A 26,653-nucleotide genomic window follows, 5' to 3' on the forward strand; every position below is an offset into this window, starting at 1 on the left:
CACTATTACACTGCGTCAATACAGTCTTGCATTGAGGTTTTTTTTGAAATGTCAAAATCAGATTTTCTAAAAAAAATCCCAATCCAAAACAAGAGATTCAAGCACCGAAAACTTTTAGAGCCAGAGTGCAACATCCCCAACTCAGGAATTTTATTTGAATTTTGCAAATAACTGTTGTTAGGCAGAACCAAAACCCGCATCCAAATTATCTCAAACTTTGGGGGTCTTGATTTCTAGATTTAGATCTTAATTCCATAGTGAACCTGTCTCTGTTAAGTATAAAGCGAGTATTTTGTATTGTTTAAAACATACAAGCCAGATATGGGCTCTTTTCTCCACTCCATAATTCAATGGAATTCCACTGAGGGAAATGAGGGATTGTGTGTGGAATTTTCAAAATTGCTCAGCACTGGGCTAAATTTGTTCCCACTAAAGTCAATGGACTAGCTCAATGTTTAGTACTTCTGAAAATTATCTTGATATGTCTAAGATAAGAATTCTCTTCTAATTATGTCTACTGATGTAGTGTTAGAGTCTGACCTTCTGAGATGTTTCCAAAGCTGAAGTGTATCTTTGCACATTAGCTATAATCAGAGTGTATAAAACTTTTACTTTTCATTCTATATGGCTTTCTGTGAAGATTTTCTCCAGATTTTAACAGATGTAGGTTCTCACCTCCTGTGTTTTGCTGTGTTTTAAACCAAAATGTTTAAATTCAAACTCAGTTGAAACCTGGCTTCCCATCAAAACCATGTGAAACTTCAAATTTTACACTGTTACATCATTAAATCATGTCAAGTTTACTCACTTTGTGGTGAACATCAAAACCAGATGAGCTTAAGAATGATTTGAGATTTAATTTAAAATATTTTACACAGTTCACTTGTATAAAACACAGTATAAACCTGAATAAAAGTTTCAGTTCATATAGAAACATTACCACGTTGAAGTCAAATATTTAAAATTGACTCTAAATAGATGAAAACATAGATAATGTTTCCCTCTAGAAAAACAGGTTGTTATGTCTGCCAACTGGTGGCCAGATACAAGAATAGATTTAACCAATTAGCAGAGTCCCCCATCTGGTGGTTGGATTCTCCATAGAGGCTTCTGGCATATTACTACAGCTGAGACTCAAACTAGGCTCCTTTGCTGGGCGAGCTGAAAGGGAGCCCTTCTTATCTCTCAAGGAAGCTCATCTCATCTGAAAGCCATTCTTCATGTATCATCTTCTAGCTTTTCAATGTAGAACAGATGCTCCCCAGGCCTTGGCTACTTCTCAAAGTCTGTTGGCAAGTTAATGCACGGCTCTAACAAAGTAGCTGCCAGGAGACAAGATGGCGGGTATGTGGAAGGCAAAGGGAATGATTACTGTATTTGAAATATGGAGAACTTTTCTTCTCGGTGAAAGGAGAGTTGTAAATCTTCCTACATTGGATTTATATGTCAACTGGAGATAGTGACCTCATATCACCAAAACAACTCTATAAAAATCCTGGCAACAACCAAGAGCAGTACCGCTCTGCTAAACTCCACTTCTGCTGAAATCTGTTCCTTCCTTATCTCCGTGCACTGACTATTTAGACACACTTCTCTGTGACCTCTTTAGACCCAGCTCTTGGACTCCAGCATATATGTTTACTGAGAGATAATTACCTGGGCTGAAAGCCTCTTTAGTCAAACACAGAACAGTTTTGGCCAAGCCATTTCATTTTTCAGCTGCTGTGAACAATAGGGTGGTACGACTGAGTGTTCACTGTCACTTTGTTATAATGCTTATTGCCATTATATCTAAAAAACCCCAAGGTATTGTTGAAATATACAATATAAGATGTGAAAGCAACCAGATAATAAAAAAAGAAACGCTCATGTAATTGTTAATTTTTGGCACCATATAATTAAACCACCTTTTTAAATGTTATTTTTTTGCCAGTATCTAATTAGCAGAACCATCTGCCTAAGGAGTGCTGGACCATCTGTCTGGAATGTTGTTCTGTTCATTTTTCTGGTTCCTGACTAATTAACTTCTTTCACTATGAAATGTAATAGTACATTTTGTTTTTACACTTCAGAGAAGTGTGTACATAATATATGTGTACTTGTATTAATATATCCATTATGAGTATCTGTCTCTCTGCCTACAGTAATACAGGTATTATACGGGGCCCAATTATGCTCTCAGTTACATGACTGCAGCTCCCAGTGATGTTAATGGAAACCAGGTGTTTTTATTCTCCCATATCATGTCTAATAATAGAAACCCTAACAAACCAGTCTTTTCATGGGCTTTTCAGATCCTGAATACATGGCTAACACTTTCTTATTGATTAGGGTTGTGATTGCACGCTATATTGAAATGTGCTGTATAGAGATTTATTTTTTTCCTTTTTGCAGTTTGTAGCATCTCTGGAAAATTCATGTCAGGACTTAATAGCTGGCTGCATTGGATTGTGTGCACATGAGTGCAAACGCACACACAGACACACACAAAAGCTAACTCTTTCCAGTGAAGACAGCAAGAACTTTTGTCCTTCTTGACTATTGTTTATCCAATAAATGAAAGGGACAGTTAAACATTCTTCGCATTTTTCTGTTTGCCTTCTGTAAAGGTATCTGAACAAATCAGATGGCATTTGGCATTCCTTTCAGTTTTCCTTGGAGCCAACCCAGCATCATACATCTAGTTTGCTTACTAAAGGTATCACTGTTTAACTTTTGAACAAGATTCTACTGCCCACTCAACCATTAGACAAATGACAGAAATATTTTATTGCTGCAAAGTATGTAATTATCCTTAATAGTTCTTTGATGTTGAAAGAGTGCTTGAAGTCTGTTAGTTATCACCAGATCTCTGCTGAACCTTCAGCTTTCAGCTCAATAGCCAAGTTGACACTGAACCCAGAGGGACCAGATTTAGGTACACAATTACAGTCTTTTCCTAGTCTGATGGCAGGCAAGCCAAACTAGTGGAAAAGGGAAAAAGATAAATATAGATGCCTTTCCGATAAGAGTACTTGGAATCACCAAGAAGGTTCCCAAGTGACCGGCACATAACCACAGTCATCTTCCTTCCAGGAGTCTTTAGCTTTCAGGAAGCAATGTGCTGAAGGAGACAGACTACTTTATCCCATTTCTGCTGGGTGGAACAACTTGATTCCTCTTCTTTGAGAAACTCGTGTGGGCTAATGAAATGGCAACCCATGCTTCTGACAAAGCCTTAAAATGTCCAGCCAAAATGAGAGTTGTGTCTCCTTTCACCATCCAATCAGAAGATGAAGCATCACTTTTGAATATTTGCAACTGGGTCTTAAATTCCAGTATATTTGTGCAGAACATCTTGTGCCATACCAGTTTATGTAAGACTTGTTAGGCCATAGCCGCTTGTATAGCCATGGTGGGACATATATTGAACACCTGCTGGCTCAGCCCCAGTTGGCAACCTACTTCTGGAAGTTGCTTTCTATGGGTCTCTCCTGAAGTGCATCCTCTGGCCAACTTCACACAGGGTGCTTGCCAAAGTTGTATTTTCTCCTCATCACTTTGTTGACTGCTGAAATGTCCAACTTAAAGTTCACAGTTTGATACAAAGCTTCTCCACTGCTTTTATGATCTTATAATTTGTTTTAACTGTCCAGCATGCAACAACACAGTGTCACTTAAAAACCTGCTGTTCTTCAGCTAGCTAGAACACAGCTGTATACATTTTTCATTTCTGCTCTCCTTATTATTTTAAGAATAATGTTAGGACCTTTGTATATATGGCTGAGCTGTGTCTGTGCATTAGTAGTCAAAACAGTTGCATTTCTGATTATTCAATTCTGTGTTCAAGTGTCCTTAGAACACATTATTTGGTTTTAGCTCTTTTATTATTCTCTCTTCCAACACTGGTGTATTTCACTGACTTGTACTAACATAAGCATACTTGATTGCAATTATTATTCTTACTTCATTAAATTCATCACCGATTGAAAATACATCAGTACGAACACAACTCCCTTCTTTTCTTAGCAGGATGCCTCTAAAGTAGACGCTGCCATTAATTGTACATTGTTTTGCATATAGCTTAATTCAGGGGTTCTCAATCTTTCCAAACTAGTGTACCACTTTCAGGAGTCTAATTTGTCTTGCATACCCCAAGACTATTTGTTTAAAAAATACTTGCTTACAAAATCAGACATCAAAATACATAATAAGCCGATTGGAATATCCATATTTCCACCCTTACGTCTGTGCTGCTGCTGGCGGCGGCACTGCCTTCAGAGCTGGGCAGCTGAAGGGCAATGGCTGCTGGCCAGGGAGTTCATGTCGTTTGCAGCACAAGAGGATTTATTAAATCTTGTATTTTGCTCAGACACTTTGGTTACCTTCTCCAGGCCTGAGGAAGAGCTCTGTGTAGCTTGAAAGCTTGTCCCTTCCACCAACAGAAGTTGGCCCAATATAAGACATTGCCTTACTTACATTGTCTCTCTCATAATGTATATAAATTGCCATACAAGTATTAAGTAACATTTTAATCTGAGTGGCAGAGGTGGTAATAGAATGTAGTACTTCCTGGCTCACATTCTGTGCTTAGTCCACTAGATTGTGGTGTGTATTTTGTTTTGTTTTTGGACTGCCACCAGTATGTCCTCCAAATTTTGCCATTGCCATGGAATTTTTGCAGTGTTAGGATATGTGTACACTTTAGTGTAAAACCAGGGTTCAAACTCAGGCTCAAGCCTACTCCCCCTTCCATCTACAAACAAATCACATGGACTTGGACTCAGGGTCCCAGGACAGTATGTGGTGGAGGGTCTGAGCCTGAGTAAAACTGGGACCCATGCTTCAAGCCCTATTGGTTTGCAGCGTAGACACAGTCCCATTGGACTCATGCTCTGGGAGTCCAGCAAAAGTATCCCACAGGCTGACTTTCTTTGTCCTCTGGACAGTCAAATATGGTGGCCATTCAAGTTTTCCAATACTGCACCATGAACAAAAGACTAGAGCAGCCACATTTTGGGACCTTACTAGGGAATCAGAGATATGGGTGGTTGGACTCAGACCTGCATAATGCAGTGTAGACACTGGAGCCCCAGGTTGGGACCCAGAGTTTAACAGTTCCTAACCTAGGGTTACATATGAATATTTTATCCTTTTCTTATCTTCTCTATCATTTCTTCCTACGTCTCTGCCTGCTTTTCCTACTCCTCTGTGTCTTCTACCTTTACTTTTCCCTTTGTTTCATCTCTCTCTCTTGGCTTTTTATCTTCTTTTTCTCTACTCCCCATGCTTGGTATAGCCTACTAATTCACATGTGGTGAGCATTCTCCTTCAAATCCTTAATTTAAACCCACATTTCTCATGGAGTTTTCCTACACTGATGACCTTCCAGTAATGCCGCCTGCACTGGAACCATAATAGAGTTTAAGCTTAAGTGCTTTTATGGGTTAAAATTTCCAAAAACAGACACAGGCGCATAATGCTATATATATATATATATATAGGCTTAATGTGTCCTGGTGACATTTGCTTTAATTCTTCATTCTAAAGCAATCTTTGTAATGCTCTAGAAACCTAGGATACATTGGTATGCCAAAAGCAGTCTTTTATAGTGTACTTACCATTAGTGGGACAAAACTTTTTGTACACAAGAGTTAAGATATTTTTCTCTTTTTATAAAATTGAGGGTGTTTCCTGCTGCTAGATACAATTTGTTATAACTGCTAGGGTCATTCACTGAAGGACTCTTCCAGACTGTTTTAGAAGTTTTCAATGAATTCCCCCTGATGTAGAAATTCATTTGAAAGGTAACATCTGATATAAAAGGCACTCTTGATTATGCAGTATATATACATATACAAATATGCACAAGTATCAGTATATACACACTGAAATATACACTCTACTTCATAAAAGAATATATATTGTAGTAGATACAATAATGTTTAATTCATACTGGAAACAATACAAATTATTTTAATAGACAGTTTTAGTGCTGTTTTTTGTATGTTTCTTTTTTCTCTCAAACAGAAATGTAAGTTTTAGTGCTCGTGATTATTGCTGGATGCCTCTTGAATTTAGATTCACAGGAAGGACGCAACAGTGCACACTTTCCCTCAGCATGATGACTATGTCTTTCAACAAAGTTCACCTCAGATGCTACCGGGAGGCAGGCCATTTAACTACCTAGACAAACAGATCTGGGATAGAGCATCTTTTCCTCTCCATACTTATTCAATCACTTAGCTTTGCTAGAACTGCCGGGAACAGTGCTAAATAGTGCTGATTGTGATTTTTCTGATGTAGGTAAGTGTGCATTAGGTCTGGATTGAAAACACTAACCTCACTTTAGCTAGGTCACTAAGCAGCCATCAATAAAAATGTTGTATGTTTCTGAGAAAAAAAAAAGATTATAACAGTATTAGAAATGGATGGTTCCCAATATCAACTGTTCATGTGTCAGAATTATGTCGTATAAGCGTGGACTGTGCTAGCTGTCTCTGACACAGCTATGTGTTTTGTAGTTTACTTACCTTTGTCCATAAATATTTGTATTGGTATGTATTTCAGGCAGTGGAATGGCAGTGTGATGAAGCTACTAAAAGAGCCTGTTACAGCAAGGGCAAATCAAAGGTAAGTAGGTGACAACCGCTGCTTAATCAAAACTTATATTTGATTGACAAGATATCCAGTAGAGCCCCACGAGGGACTAGTCAGTGTACAAACCTCATCTCCATAAAGTTCTTGTTCTCCTTCAAAAAGTAATAGGAAATTATTTAGGGGGACAATACTCCATTTACTGGAATGTAGGCAAAGAATATAAAGAAAAATATTTCAGGAGGCAATATTTCAGCTGCTTCCTTCTGGAAACCATCAAAGGCCCCACAATAACAATACTCAATTTACTTAGTTTGTATCACTTTGCTGTCTTAGTCCTACAGTATGTGAAATTCAGTGGACTATATTCTGATCTCATTGTCTGGCACACTGGTGTAAATCTAGAATAACTCCTTGGAAGTCTTTCCATAATACACCACTTATCTCTTTGGGTATCAGGCACACTTTTAGAAATTTTGTTATTTCTGTGATGTCTTGTTGGCATATGAGTTGCCCCAGGATTTTTTTATTGACTTTTTGAGGATAATAATCTGAAATTCATTAGCTCTGTAGACATACAACCATAGGTTTCTGCTGTCCATAACCAGTTTCCAGTTTGACCAGCTACAATCATTTTTTTTCCAATGTGCAGAGCACAATTAAATTCAGTGTCAAGAAAGAACAGCTCCTATGGACATATGAAAAGAATAAATGTTGTGAGCTTTTAGAGATGCACTTAACTAACAACATTTATTTGTGTGGCATTGTGCAGAATCTACTTCACAACTTGTGCATTTTTAAAAAATCTGTGGGTGCTTGTGTTTGCCAATTGTGAAGGCACTTGTATCACAATTCTACACGTTCACTATAAATAAGTTACATTTTAGAAATGCTAACATTATGGACCCACATTGCTTATTGAAAGAAATTAATCAGTATTGGTTTAATAACTTTTATTAACATTTTTAAACTACCAAAAACAAAATCAAGAAAACATATCACCAAAGCTAAGCTACTGTTAGTAATACTAAACTAAACTAAGAATAAAACAGTACAACTATCGAATCAAGTCAAGACAACAAGTTAGTCTCAGTATTGGAATGTAATCAAATAATCAAATTAGGTCAAATCATTATATTAATCAAATCATAATCAATCCTTATAAATGATAAGAAGGAACTAAAAAGGAGGCTGTCTCTTTGGTTAGAAACCCCATCTAAAAAAAATCACCCAAGTCAGTCAAGTCTAACTTGAATCTGGTTAAATATTTTTATACAGAAGACAAATTATCATCTAATAATAAAACTACAACCTTAGAGCCAGTTACAAAGCTGCTTCTTCAGATTTCAATTCCAGTGTGGTGGCTAACCCTCCCCCATCCTTCCCCCCTCCCCCTGAATAGTACAGTACAGACTCTAAAAAAACTCTTTGATAAGGAGAAGTCTGAGAAATCTTATGTACCAAATATTATGTATGACAGTTTAAATTCCTTAGGACTTTTAAACGTACAATATGGAACATGCTTTAATTAATATCTTTGAGACTTTGATTAGGGCTGTTTAAACTGGGGAACTTTTTTTTTATGCCTTTCCTTTATAAACTTGATGGGTGCCCATGCACACATGCATTCACACAACCACGCTTTCATACCTTAAAATGAGAGAATAAAAAAGCTGGACTGCCTCCTAGCTAATAGAAGCTAAAGACAATATTAGAAAAAGGAAAAATAAAATACATAAATAACAGGGAAATTCCAAATACTTCGATTCTTTTGGCCTTCTGGACTGTCACGGAACAGGAGCTGTAACTGCAGTCTAGCAGCTACATGGTGATGTTCCTGGCACAACACTTAGTGGCATCCATCAGGTACAGGTAGACTGGTCAAAAGCTGGTGTAGCCATGTACATGTCTTGTCTTCCTTTCTCTAAGGTGGTTGACCTTAAGGTTTCAGGCATGTCAGTCATCCCTCCGATGGTTTATTGACCCAAAATACAAGGCTTCTTGGTCTTCCATTTGTTTCTTATAGTTTTCAATCTTCGCTTACTCCAGCTTGCAGTGCCTCCCTCTAAAGCCTCTGGTTAAATCAAGAGCAAAGCCTATCTTGGAGCCACACAAGTTGGTCAGTTATTGTTTAAATTAGGTTACTGTCAATGAGCCTCAATTTTGGGAAAGTCCTGCTGAAGCCACCAATTTTTTTAAAAAAAATCATTGCTGTGCATACCACAGAGACTGTCAGTCCATGACACATACCTCCTCCAAAAAAAAAAATAAAATAAAATAAAATAAAATAAAAAATACAGAACAAAAGTCACCTTTATTGACTTTGACAAGGCCATCTCCAAAACTGAAAAAATCTTGACATGACATTATGTAACCAGTTATTGAAAAATAACCCCAAATCCAATAAAAATAATGGATTGAAAGACCTTAGCAACTACCAGCCTCTCAACATTCCTCCATCAGCAAGATAAAAATAAATTTAAACAGTTTAGGATCAGATGTCGTCATTCTTCTTATAAACAAGACAATTTACAGTAATCGTCATACTTAGAAATTAGGCCAAAAATCAAATCGCTGATCTTTGTAAATTTCCATCTTGATAAAGAACAGTTACCTTAAAACTTCTCAAGATGAAACCCATTTAAAATAAAAATAATTACAATGTGTAGAAGATCTCTGTTCCTAAATACACTATTTCTCTCACACCAAGTTTGTTCTTGTAAACTAATCTTAAACCCCGATTCTACAAAAAATCGTACATTTTATCTGTTTGTTACTTTTTGGATCATTAAATTTAATTAAATCCTCATGAAGTCAAGGTCACGGAAAAATCCAAGCCCTTACTTCAAAGCTAGAGAAGATTACCTATTCTGTGACACAGTGTAACCTTTAACTTTTAGTAATCTAGACGTTTTAGTCTATTGAGATATCCAGGTTAAAATGAGGATTTGTATTAAAAAAAAATTGCTATAGTATGAGCTTTAGGAGATGCTATACAGAAGTATATCAGTTAGCAATTTACTACAATGACCCTTGCTGTTTAATGAATAAAATGAATTGAATTAAAAAGGTAAATTAAAAAACACACACAAATAAATCAAAAGTAATAATTACAGTTACATAGTAGGCTTCAGGATCCTGATTCTCCCCTCAGCAGGACACAAGTCAATTCAGTTACTTATATCCAGGTTCCAAAACATCTGGGTGCAGGTATCTCTTATAAATTCTCCCACTGCCTTAAACATAGTCTTAAACATATTCACCTTTTCCACTTGTCAAAGATTTAAATATAAAGAAAGTTGATTGACATCGCAGTTTTCCTAGCTAAATGCAGGAAAATAACTTTGCTTTGTAGGACTGACATACCCTATTCCTTTTGGGATTGATTAAAAAACTTAGACTCACACCAATGGCAAAGATGTGTAATATTGTGAAGGCTAAAGAGGCAGCATTATAATTTATTTGGAAAAATGTTGCTGAATACATAATCTATTAAGAATCATACATATAAAATATATGGGGACAGACTGAGTGATGCAAAGGAGAAATGAGGTATGAGGGCTGCCAGATGCCATACATTGACTGGTCAGACTTTGGACATGGTGGACAACTTCAGTCCTGTGTCTTCTGTACAAACCCGATAGGAAAACCATTAGTAAGATAATAGGCTGATGACTTTCCAAGTAACTATATTTAAATAGTCTTTGAAATGTCTCTTTAATGATTTTGAATTTTGTGTTTGTGAGTCTGGAGAATTACATGTGTAAAAAAGAAATATCGTAGTGTTGATTTGTTATTTAGTTTGATATTAATAATTCATGCTTGTAACTGTTATATTAGTGGAAAACTAATGAACCATTTATTTAGAAAAAAGCAAAATAATTAGGGATGTGAGAGGAATAAATGTAACCACTGCTTCAGGTTTTAATAGGTCATTGTTACCCATGTAATTAAAATGTATTTTCATAAAGATATACTGTATGATGAGTTTAAATGAGTTTCCCAAAGAAGCACTGATGCTTTAGTAACTTTTGCATACCCAGTTACTGTATAACCAACTTTCATAATTTAAAAATTAATTATCATAAATGCTACTGGCAGACCACTCACTTCAGAAGAGAGTGAAAGGTAAAGGAAGAAAATATGCCAAATAAAGTGTTAAAAAATCACTTCCTTGTAATTAGTTTCCATGTTGTCTATATAAATCAGCTCTGTCCTTCTGATACCTATGAAAGCATGTTCAGTCTCTCTGATTTCTTTAAAAAATACACAGTTTATGTCAAAAGCATAGATACATAATCCCCTAATGAACTATGCTCCATTTCCCAATCATGCATTGTAAACTCCTTTGGCTCCAGTAGAAATATGTTGAATCATTTCTGTCTGTCTCAAACTCTGTGCCTAGATTTGTTACCAACAGTTAATTGCTGTACAATATCAATTCAAATAATTCATTGGATATTGTTGAATACAGGATATGGTTTTGAAAGATTCTTTAGTGAATCATGCTGCTCATAAATGCTGGAACTAAGGCTGCTGCACCCCCTGACTTGAAGTGGTTTCTGTTACATACAGAGTTTACAGCTTGGTTCAATGGCTTTCAGCACCCCTACTTTGAAAATTGTTCCAGCACCCTGCTCCATTATAGCTATTTTGCTTAATATGGTCTCAGACTGCAAAAGATTATGTGGATTCTTTCTGGGAAATCCCTAAATTTTATTAACTGTTTTTACTTAGTTTCTCCTCATTATGGGAAGAAACAATACATTTAAAGAAGAAACATTTTTTAAAAACCCCTAAAACCACTGTCACTGAGTAACCCAGTCTTCCTGCTAATTTATAAAATCTGGAAAAAATAGATTTATGAAAATACTTTGTGTTTCTTGGTTAGAAAATGTGTCTGTCAATGCTTAACAAAATAGGTAGAATCTTAAATATAGCTGATTCTGAAAACTGAAGCACAATATTCTTATGTATTTTTAAAGGTCAATGCCAAAACTATCATAGTCTTCAGGGGCAAAAAGATCAGGTGTTAAAGTGGGAGATGTGGATGTGTAAGCAATGTAGAATTGGGCCCTGAAAAAAATTATTTTAAAGAAATAAAGAGTAAAATCTTGTCCCCATTGAAGTCAGTGGCAAAATTCCCATTGATTTCAATAAGCCCAGGATCTCTCCTAACAGCTGAGCTGCAAGTGAAAGGTAAATTACTGTACAAATTTGTACTAGTGAGCTAATATTATAAATTTCAATTTTCTACCGTTTCTGACTTCACACAGTGGTGCCTCTCATAGTGGTTTGGTGGATTGGCATTTTCCTTCTCCATATTCCTTCATGCTATTGCCCTAGCACAGTTATCAGCCTCACTCCCCTTTTTTCTGTCCATTCCGTCTGTCTTGCCTCATTTTTTTTCTTTTTCCTCTCTTCCTTTTTCCTCCAGTTCAATGATTCTTCCCTTTCTGGTCTGACACACAAACAGTCAAAAATCACTCTCAACCTACCATATCCCATAATCCTTTGCAGTTGAAAGAGACTGGAATTGTATCACACAATGCACAGTAAACCTGAGGGATTCATTGCCAAGGGATCTTATGAAGACCAAAAGTATAACTCATTACAAAAAAGAATTAGATAAGATCATGGAAGGCAGTTCCATCAATAGCTATTAGCCAGGATGGACAGGGATGCACCCCCATGCTCTGAGACGCTAAACCTCTGATTGCTAGAAGCTGGGACTGGATGACAGAGGATGGATCACTCAAAATTGCCCCCTTCTGTTCATTCCCCTGGAAGTATCTGGCACTGACCACTGTCGGAACACAGGATACTGGGCTAGATGGACCATTATTGTGACCTAGTTTGGCTGTTCTTATGATAGGTTTTGTTGTTGTCTTTTGGGGTTTTTTTTACTCTTTTGTAGGCTGTGCATCAAGAAAGTTCAGGGGGATATAGGAGGAGCCTCTGAGAGCCTTTTTACCACCCCCCAGTCACTTTTGTTTCCCCCTAAAATATCCCTTCCATCTTCCACCTGAGCTGTCTCCCCAGCTCACCCCATCACACCCCATCCCAGGTTCCTTCTGCATTAAATATATTAAACAGGAGAAGGGAAGGAAGGAGGGAGGATGACTGGCTCTCAAAGAGCCATCTTTGGCTGCAGGAGCATGCTTGCAGTGGGGGGTTGGGGAAGTTGATTTGGGTTTGTTTCCTCTCTATGCCCCTATCCTTAGTAACAGTGGAGCCCACATCCCAGTTTAGGAAACATTGACTTATAAATATTGTTCTATAGTCATTAAAATGCAGCCTTCCCTATGGAAATATTTGGTGGTAACAAAAATAAAGAGGCAAAATTGATCATTAATCTTTTATTTAAAGTTTTTTAATCCAAAGAACTTTTCTGAGATGCTTCATCATATATGCAAAATAATTTAGTGATAGAATAGATTACAAGAAAATAAAACAATTATGGGTCAGTATCTAAAAAAAGTAACAAAGACCCATATGGGATCTCTTAATCGGGTTTGCTTTGAATTATGCATAATACTTAAGGGGTTACACTTTCTAAGTTGTTTTTCCCTAAAAGATTTAGGATTCTTAATGTAATATATCCCTCAAACATTCATCCAGCTTTATCAGAAAGCCAGGTCATCAGCATGTTGGAGTTTTTTTTTTTTTTAAAAAAAAGCCTAAATGGCAATGGACCATGACAAATGATATTGATCAAAGGGTCATACAGTAGAAAATATGGTTGGAATGTGTCACGTAAATAAAAGCATAGGCCTCTGTTTTAGCAGCCATTGCTTTGGAGGCTTAAAACTCTGAGAGTAACAGGCCGCCCGTGTCTGAGAATCACAGCACAGTGATTGTGATCTAACACGATGGATGTAAAGAAGGGTAACTCTGAGCCTACACTAGCATACTTTGAGTTTTATCTTGATAATATAAAATGTTTCCCCTGTCCCACACTAGCAATGTAATATCTATATTCAACTCCACAGTATGAAAACATATGCTGATATTAAATACTTTTTCCTGGAGTAGTTCTAAATATGTATTTTAAAAAGACTATTTGGAATGGTCCTTAGGAGCATGGTACACAAGCATAGATTTTCATTCACTCTCAACATATCCTTCTGAAAGAAACAGTAAAGTGTTCTGTAGCAATAATCCAAAACTGTCACTGCAACACGTATGTCATTACAGTACAATAATATGGTATTTGTGTAGGAATCCTTTGTTCTCAGTTTTTCTTTTTCGAGTGGATGCACATGCCCATTCCACTTTTGCTGTGCACGTGTCGCACATGCAGTCATTGGAAATTTTCCCTTCAGGGGTACCCTGGAGTGCCTGGAGTGCCCTTTGCTGCTGGACACTACCTGGCACCAGTATAAAGGGCCCAGACAAGCTTGAGCCCCCTCAGTTCCTTCTTACCACCCAGGATGGTCATGGGAATTGGGTGCTTTCAATGTATTCTTTGCAGATTTTATTGTAAATAGTTTCTATAGTGTTATTAAAGGTGTTAGTTAGTGTAACACACTGTACCCCAAAGCAGCAGACTGTAAACCCCATATTCATCATTTCTGCAGGTTTGTAATAATTCATAGTAAACATGCCATGCAAGATATCTGATGAAAGGTCAGAATCTGCAGAAGCCCATTGTGCTGTCAAGTTATGCATTTCGCTAATAAGTATCAAGTTCGAAGATTGTGCTGTTATTACAAGATGTTACAAGTTTGCTATTAATAGCAGAGGGTGCTTCCCCACCCAGGAGGGGCTACATAGCCATCTATGAGCAAAGGAGTTGTGAACAGAAACTGTTTACAATACAATACTATACAATACAATGACTGTTGCAAAAGACTATACAATAGAGAAACTCTATGACTCACTTGCATGGGATGGATTAAGCAACCTGGTGACTCAGCAGAGCCCACCTGGTCATGCCTGGACTAATGTCTACTGGCCACATGGTCAAAAGATATAAAATAAGGAACAGAGGCTGCATGCCTTGTTCTGTCCTCCCCCCATCTATGCTGAAAGCAACAGGAATGCTGGAAGACTAAGGCCTTGTCTACACTCGGACTTATGTCGGCAAAACTTTTGTTGCTCAGGGGTGTGAAAAAACACACCCTTGAGTGACATAAGTTTTGCCGTCATAAGCACTTGTGTGGACAACACTGTGTCGATGGGAGACGCTCTCCTGCTGACACAGCTACTGCCACTCGTTTAGGCAGTTTCATTATGTCAGCGGGCAAGCTCTCTCCTGTCAACATAATGCGGCTACACAAGCACTCTTACAGCGGCACAGCTGTACTGATACAACTGTGCAGCTGTAGAGTTTTAAGTGTAGACTAGCTCTCAGAGATTGGACCCAGTTTCAAGGTGAAGCCTGTGAACTGAGACCTGGAACATCCAAGTGGGATGAGAAAACTGCTTAATCTTGATACTGCCTAACGCTACCTGGTTAAAGATTTAGATTGCATGTTTATTTTTGTTTTCTTTGGTATCTATCTCTGATCTCTTATGCCTACCACTTACACTCACTTTAAATCCATCTTTCTCTAGTTAATAAACCCGTTTTATATTTTTAACTAAAACAGTGTGTTTCAGTGAAGTATTTGGAAAAATCTCAGCTCAGTTTAGCAAGACTTGGTATATGTCTTCTCCACAATGAGGGAGGGATGAACTGGATAATAAACATATATTGGTCAGACTTCTGATCAGGGCAGGACAGATGACTTTGGGGTGCAGGGCAGAGAGCTAGGGTGAGCTAGCTAAGGCCTTTCTCTGTGAGATTCATGAGTGGTTCTGGTACCATTCATACAATCTAGCTGGGTATAGAGTTCCACCTGCTGTTGTGCGGAATGATAACAGCATCTGGAGGGGTTGCTGCTTGTCACTAGAAAAGAAGTGTGGGAGACAACCCAATCTGGAGAGTTAAATGGGTCCCAGGAGGACGCATGACAGTTAGTCATTAGTGTACTTAAATTGTTTTACACTGCCTGAGGATTTTACTCAATACATGGTACTGGGGGACGCTTCAATCTCTGTGTTCCCTGCAGTAAGCCGATGCTCCTGAACAACCTGCACTTAAGATGCTTGAAGTGTTTGGGGGAAGCTCATATTTGGGATTGCTGCCAGATCTGCAGAGACTAAGCCTAGCACCAAAAAGGACCATGAAGCCAGGATAAGGCTTTTAATTATGGAGACAGCCTTGAGATGTCAGTACTCAGCACTGAGTACCTTGGCATTGGTTAGGAGTGTACCTCTTATCTTGCCTTGGAGCCACTTTTGCTACTCCCCACTAAGGCACTATTACCTTGCTAGGGATCCTTTGGCAGGAGTACTACTGAGTGTGTGGCCAGGAGGTCACTGGGGGCCTGTACAGTGGCCTTTTTTAAATCTGCGGGGTTTTCCCCAGGTTCCAAATCATATTCCAGGCACTGCTGTTTGATGACCTCAAAGAGGGGGACAGCACCTATTCACCATGCACCACCAGTTCCTGAGCCTGGTACTGAGTCTGGCACGGGGCACCAACAGCTGGCTCAGGGGGAGACCGCTGCACAAGTGTTGGAGAAAGAGCAGCCTGAGCATGTGTTGGTCTCCTTTCCACCCTTTCTGGAGGAGGCAGTCTCCTCAGGGGCCTTTCGCCTTCCCCAGATGACTTTAAAACCCACCTATGGTTCTTAAAGAGGGTGGCCTTAACCCTGGGCATTCAGGTGGAGGAAGTGAAAGAATCCTTGCACTGTCTGATAGACAATAGATCCTTCCAGAGTGGCTCTACCTCTCCACAAGGCAATTATGGATTCCATTAAAGCTCTCTCAGACTCCTTCATTGCTTCCCCTGACATCTAAAAGGGCTGAAAGCAAATACTGTGTGCAAGCAGAGGGGTTTCAGTACCTCTTTACTCATCCCTCACCCTCCCCAGACCTCAGGCTGTCTGTTGATATAGGCAAACAATGAGAGGGAATGATGTCTGGGGCATCAAGGTGTGACTCCCCAAATCAAAAGACACACACAAAAAATTGGATCTGTTTGGTAGGAAAGATTATTCAACTGAGGAATTGCAATTTAGGATTGCCAACCAGCAGACACTCTTGAGCTGATATGATTTTAATGTCTGGGACTCCATGCTCAGATTTAGATGCTAGAAAAGATGCTAGGCAGGAATTTTCATTAGTCAATGAGAGGAAATCTGTGGCAAGCGCTTCATTTCAAGTTGCACTGGATGCAGTAAACTCAGTAGACAGATCTATGGCTTCTGCAGTGGTCATGTGCAGGAGCTCCTGGTTGTAGTCTTTGGGGCTTCCACAGGAGGGCCAATAAAATTTACACTACCTGCCCTTTGAAGGGTTCTTGCTCTTTTTGGAATAGATGTACTCTAAGCTCCATAATTTGAAGGACTTAAGGGGAACCTTAAATTCTTTGGCATTATATACCCCAGCCCCATCTAGGAAGCACTTCCACACACAGCAGACCCACCATTACACTGATCCCACTCCTCGGCAAGATGTGCGGGGAAAGAAAAGTAGCAATTACAAGCGTAGACCACCTCCTCCTCCTCCTGCCTCTGTGTAAATGCTTGCCACATCTAGACATCCAAGGGGTGCTAAACAGGTGTTTTAATGGGACAAAGACTATAATGAGGTTCAAAAAAGAACTAGATTAGTTCATGGAGGATAGGTCCATCAATGGCTGTGAGCCAGGATAGGTAGGGATTGTTGTTTGCCAAAGGCTGGGAGTGGCTGATGGGAGGGATCACTTGATGCTTACCTGTTCTATTCATTCTTTCTGAAGCATCTGGCATTGGCCCTATTGGAAGACAGGATATTGGGCTAGCTGGACCATTTATCTGATCCAGTATGGCTGTTCTTATGTTCTTATGATGCTCAAGGATGCGGAACCAGTTCTCAGGTTGCTGGACCCCATTTTTCCTTTGTTTGCACACTGCTTTCTCTACTTCCTCAGGGCTTGGTTCTACATTACCACAGACCACTGGGTGTTAAGCACTATGGAATGGGATATACCCTCCAGTTTATTTGTGTCCTCCCTGTCCCTCTTCAGGGACCACTCTCACAACAACTCCTAATTCAAGATTTCAGTCTCTCCTCCAGCTGGGAGCCATAGAGGAGGATCCACAGAGTCTCAGAGGAAAGGGTTCTACTCCCTTTATTTCCGAATCCCCAAAGCAAAGGGTGATCTCAAACCTATTTTGGACCTTCATGAGCTCAACAAATACCTCAGGCCCTTCCAAATTTGTCTGGACTCCGTTTATTCACCAAGTCGTCGTTATCTGAGCACCATGCTCATGGTGCCCTTGCAGGTACTGACTTCACTGGTTTGGAGGACAAACTCGCTCAGTGTTTGAGTTGGTGTTCCCTTCACTAGTCTTCAACCTTTGATAATGCTGGTGTCAGATGCGTCAGTTCTGGTGTGGGGAGTGTGGGGAGATCTCCCTTTGGATTCATGTTTTGTGGTCCTCAATGGATCTCACTCTTCGTATCAATGTCAGAGAGCTAAGAACTTTCTGCATTGCCTGTCAGTCCTTCATGCCTCATATCAAGGGGAAAAGCCTGTTTGTTGTAACAGACAACACTGCAGTGTTGTTTTACCTTAGCAGGCAGGGGAAGCTCGCTTTTCCTTGCTTTGTCAGGAAGCAGTTCATCTATGGAACTTTTGCATAGCCAATTCAATAAACTTTGAGACCTCTTACCTTCCAGGAGTGCAAAACGATCTGACGGACTGCCTAAGCAGGTCATTTACTAGTCACCACACATGGTCACTCAACCTGGATGTAGCCAGGTCCATTTTCCAGCTGTGGAGGACTCCCCAGATAGACCTATTTCCAAACAAGGTCAACAGAAATTGTCATCAATTTTTCTCCCTGCAAGGGCACAGTCTGCACTCTATCGCAATGCTTTTCTGTTGCCCCAGACAAGCAAGCTGTTCTACCCTTTTCTCCCAACCCCACTCTGACATAGAGTGCTACTGAAGATCAATGGGACCTGTCCCAAGTTATAGTAATAGTTCCAGCGTGGCCTCACCAGCACTGGTTTTCCACTCTGTTCAACCTGTCAGTGGCAACTCCAGTCTCGCTCCCGTTACATTCAGACTTGATCTCCCAAGATCCTCGTTGACTGCTCCAACCAAACCTGGGGGCCCTTCATTTAACCACCTGGAAGCTTCATGGCAATCTTGGGTGTAATGAGTTTGTCATGTTTTATTAAATAGTAGAATGTCCTCTACCAGGGCTGCTTACTTCTCAACATGGAGGCATTTCTCCATTTGGGCTCATCAAACCACAACCTCGCTGATGCAATCCTCTATCCAACATATACTGAACTATCTGTTGCACCTAAAACATAAAGGATTAGCAATTTCTTCTATCAACATCCACCTGGCAGCAATATCAGCTTTCCATCCTCTCATAGATAACCATTTTATATTCTTTAATGATATGACATTCAGATTTGTGAAGGTCCTGGAAAGGTTGTACCATCAAATAAGAGAACCTGTTCCCTCCTGGGATTCAAACTTAGTCTTGTCAACACTTATGGGACCACTGTTTGAGCCTCTAGCAATGTTCTTCTTACTACACCCTTCTCTGAAGACAGCATTCCTGATAGCCATCACTTCTGCCAAAAGGGTGGCTGAATTACATGCTCTGACATCTGAATTGCCTTATACAGACTTTTTAAAAGATAAAGTGTACTTACGCCCTCATCCGAGTTTCCTCTTTAAAGTACTATCAAATGTTCATATGAACTAGTTGAGTTACTTACCTGTATGTTGCCCAAAACCACACATCAACAGAGACGAGCAACAGCTACACACATTGGATGTCAGAAGAGCATTGGTGGGCTATGTAGATAGAACTAAACAGTTTTGATGATCAATCCAACTTTTTGTGGTCATAGCAGAGAGAATGAAAGGTCTCCCAGTCTCTTCACAAATAATTTTGTCTTGGATAACTTCCTATATTCATGTTTGTTTTGATCTGCCAGGTAACTCCTCACCAGACAAATTACCAGCACACTCCACAAGTTCACAAGCAGCCTTCATGCCATTCCTTGTGCAAATATTTATCCAGACCATTTGTAGAGCAGCAACTTGGTCCTCTGTTCACACCTTCACATCCCCTTATGACATCACTCAATACTCAAGAGCTGTTGCTAAGTTTAGATGAGTTGTTCTCTAGTCCACATGTACATGAACTCCAGTCCCTCCTACATTACTGCATGTCAGTCACCAAGAAAGGAATGCACATGTGAGATCACTTGAAGGAAAAAGTGTTACTGACCTTTCATAACTTGTTCTTCAAGATGTGTTGTACATATCCATTCCGTGACCCGCTTGCCTACCCCTCTGCATCAGAGTTATCTGGCAAGAAGGTACTGAGAGGCCTCAGACTCTTTCTACTGGTAAAACAGAATGTGCTGGTGAAGAGGGTGCTGAGAGAAAACCATATTTTTCCTCCTGCCGCAGTGGAAGAATGAGTGGGAAGAATTCACTATTGAGAATCAGGGCATTTCCTCTATTAATGTAGGTTGTTTCCCTCATAGGGGAGAGTGAGGCCCAAAAATATTTTGCCCAAAGGATGGGCCATCCTCAGGTATGCCAATGAAGAATGGTTTTACACTCTCTTGAGGAACTCCATTGGCTGCTGGATTATGGCTATTGAGATGCTACCTTATTTTGCAGAAAAAGAAGCTGCACGGAAGTTTGCCTCCAGACTTTACTGGTAATTGTCATTCTGAGCTTTGGTAGAAGCCAAGGAGGGAAGAGAGTTGGAGGGGAAAATATATAAGGACATCTATTACATATGACCGTGTAATGAACACTTGGCTTCAGAAATCTGATAGTTGTTACTTAAACTTCATAGAGTTATCCACCATAAACAGTGCTTAAAATAACTAGTGGATTAATAAGTGAGCCAAATAAAATAATGTCATTATGGCCAGCATGTGTTAGCATTTATAAGCTCCGTAGAAGTTCACATGGTTAAGATACTAAATCTGGCCATTCAGATTGGCACTTGCAGCAGGGATTGTTGTAAAGCAAGGAAATAAATATGAGAGATAAAGGGAGAAAGTAGAGCAAAAGAAAATTCAAAATAATTTTCAGTGTATTTTTCATTTAATTATTTAAGGCTTTAAGGGCCCAGTGCACTAGTGTCTAGGCTCTTCACAAAAGTATTTAAAAACACAAAAATTATATATAGAGATATCTGAAATTGTAACCTAAAACAATGAATTTGCTACAGACAGATAAATATCTGCAACAAGGTTGCCAAGTAGATATGAAAATGGAGTAAAAAACCTGACCAGATAAGTGTTGAAATGTTGGCATACATTTTGTTAGTCTGCTTCAAGTGTATTTTTGAAAAACCAGAGAATGCTTGGTAAGTAAATTGTTTTTTTCAGAGAGATTTTATATAAGGGAATGGGAAAGTAAAATGATGGGTAAAAAGGCCACTCAAACAAAACTTTGTTCTTGAAGTCAGATGCATTCACAAAGGCCATTCCTCAGACCAAACACCACCTTTTCACAAAGAACACGGTTGTAATTCCTTGAAGACATCCAAGACTCCTGAATTTGAATATCCATGTGGACTTCTATAGTTAAATTTGCCTCTGAACCCAGCAAACTGACTCTGGAAGGTTCATGTGACTCTATAATATAATAGTTTTTCCAGTTTTTTTTTTTTTTTTTTTGGCTGTTGCTTTCTTTTTTTTAAATATGGGTAAAATTGTAAGAAGGTGTGTTTTGATTCATCTGAAGAGAATGTGATTTTTTATTCTCCCCCAAAGTGTGATTTTTAAATTTTAAATATTGGTTATTTTAAGCATGATTCCTTATAAAAATACCACCAGGATGAATTTAGGCCAGTGTTAAATCTACTTTGACTGAAGAGTGGGCTTACACAAGGGATGAATTTCCACACAAGATCTTTTGCTTACCCTGTTGCATTATCTGAATCCTTGCAAAGTAGGCACATAGATTGAAAGCATAAAAGAAAAGAATGTTGCAAATGCTAAGAATGTCAGTGTTGAAAATGAACATTATTCTTCTTGAATACAGACTTGGTGCTTAGTGTACAACTAACTTTATCTCAGAGCTATTTCAGCAGGGTGTGGAGTAAGAAGAGGAGAGGTGAATAGGTCTGGATGGGTTGTAATATTATAGCCCACATGCTTTTCCTACACTTACATTCCATGGCTTGCTGGCATATCAAAATACGAAAAATCTCCTTTTGAGTCTATACATACATTCTTGCTAATATACTCCATCAGAAGAAGCAAAGATGGCATTTCATTTAGCCTGATTAAAACCGAAATCTGCAGTCAGGGAAGTGTCCAAAGCTTTAACCATCACTTTTAAGAGCTGAAAAGGGCCGACAATACCACCAAATTACTCTGTAGTGCACAGGTATTCCTGACCTCTGTTTGGTTTTAAGAATGTTAGTTTAAATTAAAAAAAAAAAAAATGTTTTGGTGAATTTAAAGTAAAGGTATTGTGTGAGGTTTTGGAACTCAGTCTGAATTTTTTAAAGCTTTATTATTATTGTTTTTCTATAAAATATAGACACATAAAACAAAACATATAAATACGTGCACAAGATGGAAACAGTATATAAATAACAAAATTCAATGTTTATTAATTGGAAAACCTAGAAAACAGACAAACAAAAAAACCCAAACCTGGGAACTTGTAGAGGTTACGCAGGATATCAATTATTGAAGTGACTAAATAGATAAATAAGTAAGAACATAACCTATGAGTATTGGGGACTAATACATACTAAACTGCAAAAGTATGCAATAGTTTCATGTATGACCAAACATCCTCATATTTTTTCCCAAGCATTTCTATTAGACAGAGTAATTTTTTCCATTAATGCAGTAGTAGAGAACTCACTAAGCCAGTCTTCATATCAGAGAAGCATTGCAGATTTCCATTTTCTCAAAATTACTCTTTTGGCTACTAAAATAGTTACTGCAATCCATTTCTTAATGCTAACTGGTATCAAGAACCCCTAAAATACACAAGCTTGAAGAAGGAAAGATAGCAACACTTGAAGTTTTTGGGAGAGCACTGAATATCGTATTCCAGAACACATGTATTATCTGACAGGGATAGAGAACGTGTGAAAGGTTGACATGTAGCTGTTTGGCAACACACAGTATATGTTGGAGATGCAATCAAGCCTTAAACAAACTTTCTGGAGTCCAGCAATACCTATTGAATATCTTGTTCTGGAAGAATTACAAGAATAAAAACTTAAAGTATCTTTCACCTCCCTGGTTTCTGTTGTGGTAGTAAAACTCAATTCTTGTCCTGATTTTTCTTTGAGACTGAGATTGAGATGGTAATACAAAGCATTAAGCAACCTATAAGTAATTTTTACAAGGTGACTTTTGTTTCTGTTTGTTTCTGTATTTCTTAACATGTTCTTCTAGAGGTGAGAGAGCTGAAAGAGACCAATTGTCCCCCATCCTTACATGAATCCTTGAGCATAGCTGCTGAAAGAAGGAACTGTTAGACAGCAATAGATGATATTTTACACATGTAAACAAAGGAGGCCAGTCTATCATCTTGTATTATATCTCTAGTTTTTGTTAATCCTTTTTCTATCCAAATTGCCTTAAGCATGGAGCTGGCCTTGATTGTGAGGCATCGGTTATCCCATAGTGGTACAGGAAGAGAATTAGTAAGATTGGATGCTGTAATCATGTTAAGGCATTGCAGGATGCCCCATGTGGATGAAAACCTGGATTTTTCCGTAACAGTGTGGGTAGCCTCTTAAGGTATATAAAAGTAGATGGAACCAAATGGCATAGTTAAGCTTTTTTTCAATATCAAACCCAGCCGGTGTATATATAGAGCCACTGGAGGGGAACCACATTACAATAGGACACATTTGGAATGCTAGATAATAGAGAAACAAATCTGGCAACCCCATACCTCCAGTTGTCCAGTATTTTTAAGTGTCCTGTGTGATACGCAAGGCTGGTTTATATCCCATATAAATTGTATGATAGGCCTATTTATTCAAACAAAGAGCAAGGGATAAATGTTGAAAGGCAATTGCTAATGATATAAATCAATCTTGGGCAGATATTCATTTTGGCTATTTCTATTCTCCCCAGTAAGACTAGAAGAAGGAGATTCCACCTCTTTATATCCTTAGAAATGTATTTAAATATATAGTCCATATTTATATAAAAAATGGGAAGAATTTAGGATTTTAATGTTAATACTTAAGTAAGTTATTTCCTTGCATATTTAAAATGGAAAATACTGAAACTGAGAAGGATCTGGTCTTTTTGTATATATCTATTGCCTGTGGTATGTTCTAATCATTGCAAAAACCAGAGATCTTTTCAAGAACATCAATTACATTCAGTAATGATGGGATTGATGAGGGTGGATTCTTCAATAATACAAAAATGTCATCAGCATATAAACTGATTTTATATTCTTTCCTGATTATGGTCACACCTTCAATGCCTGAGTGCTGACGTATGTATATTGCCAGTGGTTCAAGAGAGACATTAAAAAGGAATGATGAGACAGCCCTCTTTCTATTTGAAATGTGGGACAAATAATTTCATTAGCTGACAGTAAAATGGGGAGAGTTGTATCATACACTGACCCAATTCAGGAATATTGGTCCAAATCGAAAGATTTTTTTTAGGACAGCCATTAGATAAGGCCATTCAACCTATCAAAGGCTTTATCTGCATCTGTAGCTATGTCTATGGAAGGAACACCTGACATCTGAGCTTGCTGGATCAAGTGAACATTTTTTTTCCTATTATCAGCAGCCAATTCTCCTATAATGAAATCAATCTGATCTGTGTGCATGATCGATGGGATGATGGTGTTCAGATGTGTCAGTAAAATTTTTGCAATTATTTTGCAATCCGTGTTCAATAGAGATATGGGGTAGAAGTCACCACAGTTGCAGCCACCTTTGTTCTTCTTTAATATGAAAGTAATGAAAGCAGTTCTTACATCACAAGATATGGTTTCTTTTTGGACTGTTTTGAAAGAATAGAAGATAACCAATTACAAAATGTTTGGTAGAAATCTGCAAGAAAACCATCCACCCTAAGGGCCTTTCTGGAATTTATATTTTTATAGCCTGTTCGATCTCTAGTGTTTTAATGGCTTTGTCTATAAACAACACTTGTTCTGAAGCTAAGGTATTAAAATGCAGGCCTTCAATTAAATGATCAAATGTATTAGAGTCAAATTGGTTGCCTGATGTACATAAAGCTTGATACAATTGATTATATCTTTTGGGTCAAGTATGACCCTCCCGTTGTCTTGTAATAAGGAAGAAATGTTGTTGGCTAGTTCCATCTTAAGTCTTCTGGCAAGTAGTTTACCTGCTTTATCTCCCAATTCATATCTTTATTTGACCCTGTTGAGTGCAAATTTGACTTGGCTGGATAAGCATTCATTATATTTATTTGGCATTGATAATTGAACATAAAAGGTTTTCATTCTTTGGGTCATTCTTGTGCATTCTCTGCAACTCATCTGTTTCCTTGTCCAGAGAATTTAGTAAGTTGAGTTTTTCTCTCCTTTTGGGAGGTATACTTTATGCATTCACCCCTTACAATAAATTTCAGAGCTTCTCAAAAGATGGTATCTGAGAGAACTGAGTGCTTATTTTCTTATATGAAGTTAGGGATGACTGAATCAACTGTGGAACAAAACTTTGCATCTTTTAGTAGCAGAGTGCTCAGCTAAAAGATTTTAAAGATGTGTAACCAGCATCTATGGTAAGTATAATTGGAGCATGATCTGAAATTAATATATTATCAATTGCTGCTTCTAGGCATGAGAGAATCAGTTCAGAAGACACAAGAAAAAAGACAATTCTAGAGTAAGATAAATGTACTATAGAGAAATATGTATAGTCTCATTCCTTGAAGTGTCCCAGTCTGCATATATCTTTTGAATAAAGTGCATGCATTAATAATGAGGGTTGCCCTACTGAGCTTTGAGAGCTGTGTCTCATGTAATTGGATTTGTCCAGATGTCTGTATAGCAGAGTATGTGAATTGTCTCCCAGTATTAAAGGAATATCTTATTTATTAGAAAAGATGTCTGCAATGTCTTTGAAAAATTCAGAATTACCTCCACTTGGACTGTAAATGCTTCCTAAAATTAACATTTTTGAGTTGAAACAGCCTTCAAGAAGAATGTATCTTCCTTCGGGATCAGACCAAAACTATATATATTGCAAAGTTATACTTTTAAGAATTAAGATGGATTTTCCTCTGTTCTTAGAATTCAGTGATGAATGATACTCAACACCTATCCACAACTTCTTGATTCAATCAGCATCTGTTTTTGCTAGATGAGTTTCCTGCAATAAAGCTACTTGGCCTTTTTGATCTGAGGAGTCTCAGGATTTTAATTATTTTGGAAGGTTTGATTAAGTCCCCTGACATTCCAGACGCACACTCTAAGAAAATTCATGGCAAAGTTTTGAATAATATATTAAGACATATAACCTTATTCTAAAGATACTTATTTCCCTTTGATATTGTAAAACCACATCTCTTGGATATGGTCTGTATTTATATGTATTAGATATTGGTTAGTACTGAATTAATTTGTGCCTTCAGTTGAACCTCTAAAAGACAGGTATACAAAAAGATCTATGGTTAAATATCATATGTCTTCCAAAGTATATTTGTAACAAAAAACAAAAAATTAACAGACTTAAAATAAGCCAGTGTGGGCATATTCAGATCCCTGATGGCTTCAGTCCCCTCCTTATATTACTTAATAATAGTCTAAACATCTCTACATGTAAATATATTTAAAATCAGATATTACACTGTAAATACCATTGGGTATTCTAGAACAAGTGTAATATATTCCTACCTACAAACCTTTTTTTATGTATACATATATACAGAGTCATCACATGTACATTTACAGTTGATTTGGTAAATCAAATTCAAACTATTACAAAATCTAAATATGAAAAATAAGGCAATACAACAAATCATATTCATAGTATGTCAAATTCCCTTCACAAATTGAATAACTAGTATT

The 26,653-nt window shown here is 38.1% G+C and overlaps 1 protein-coding gene across 3 annotated transcripts in view; it reads left to right on the forward strand.

Annotated features, from left to right (window-relative positions):
- SEMA5A (semaphorin 5A) overlaps positions 1-26,653 on the forward strand; it is a 546,230-nt gene that overhangs the window by 269,981 nt on the left and 249,596 nt on the right. For all 3 annotated transcript variants that reach the window (XM_067529505.1, XM_067529521.1, XM_067529514.1), the window contains exon 5: positions 6,550-6,612. In XM_067529505.1, coding sequence (XP_067385606.1) covers positions 6,550-6,612 — 63 coding nt within the window. The remainder of the gene's footprint in view (positions 1-6,549; positions 6,613-26,653) is intronic.

Source organism: Emydura macquarii, unplaced genomic scaffold (assembly GCF_026122565.2).
Source record: "Emydura macquarii macquarii isolate MOO-44397 ecotype Brisbane River unplaced genomic scaffold, CSIRO-AGI_Emac_v2 contig_320, whole genome shotgun sequence".
In the NCBI taxonomy this organism is placed as follows: Eukaryota; Metazoa; Chordata; order Testudines; family Chelidae; genus Emydura; species Emydura macquarii.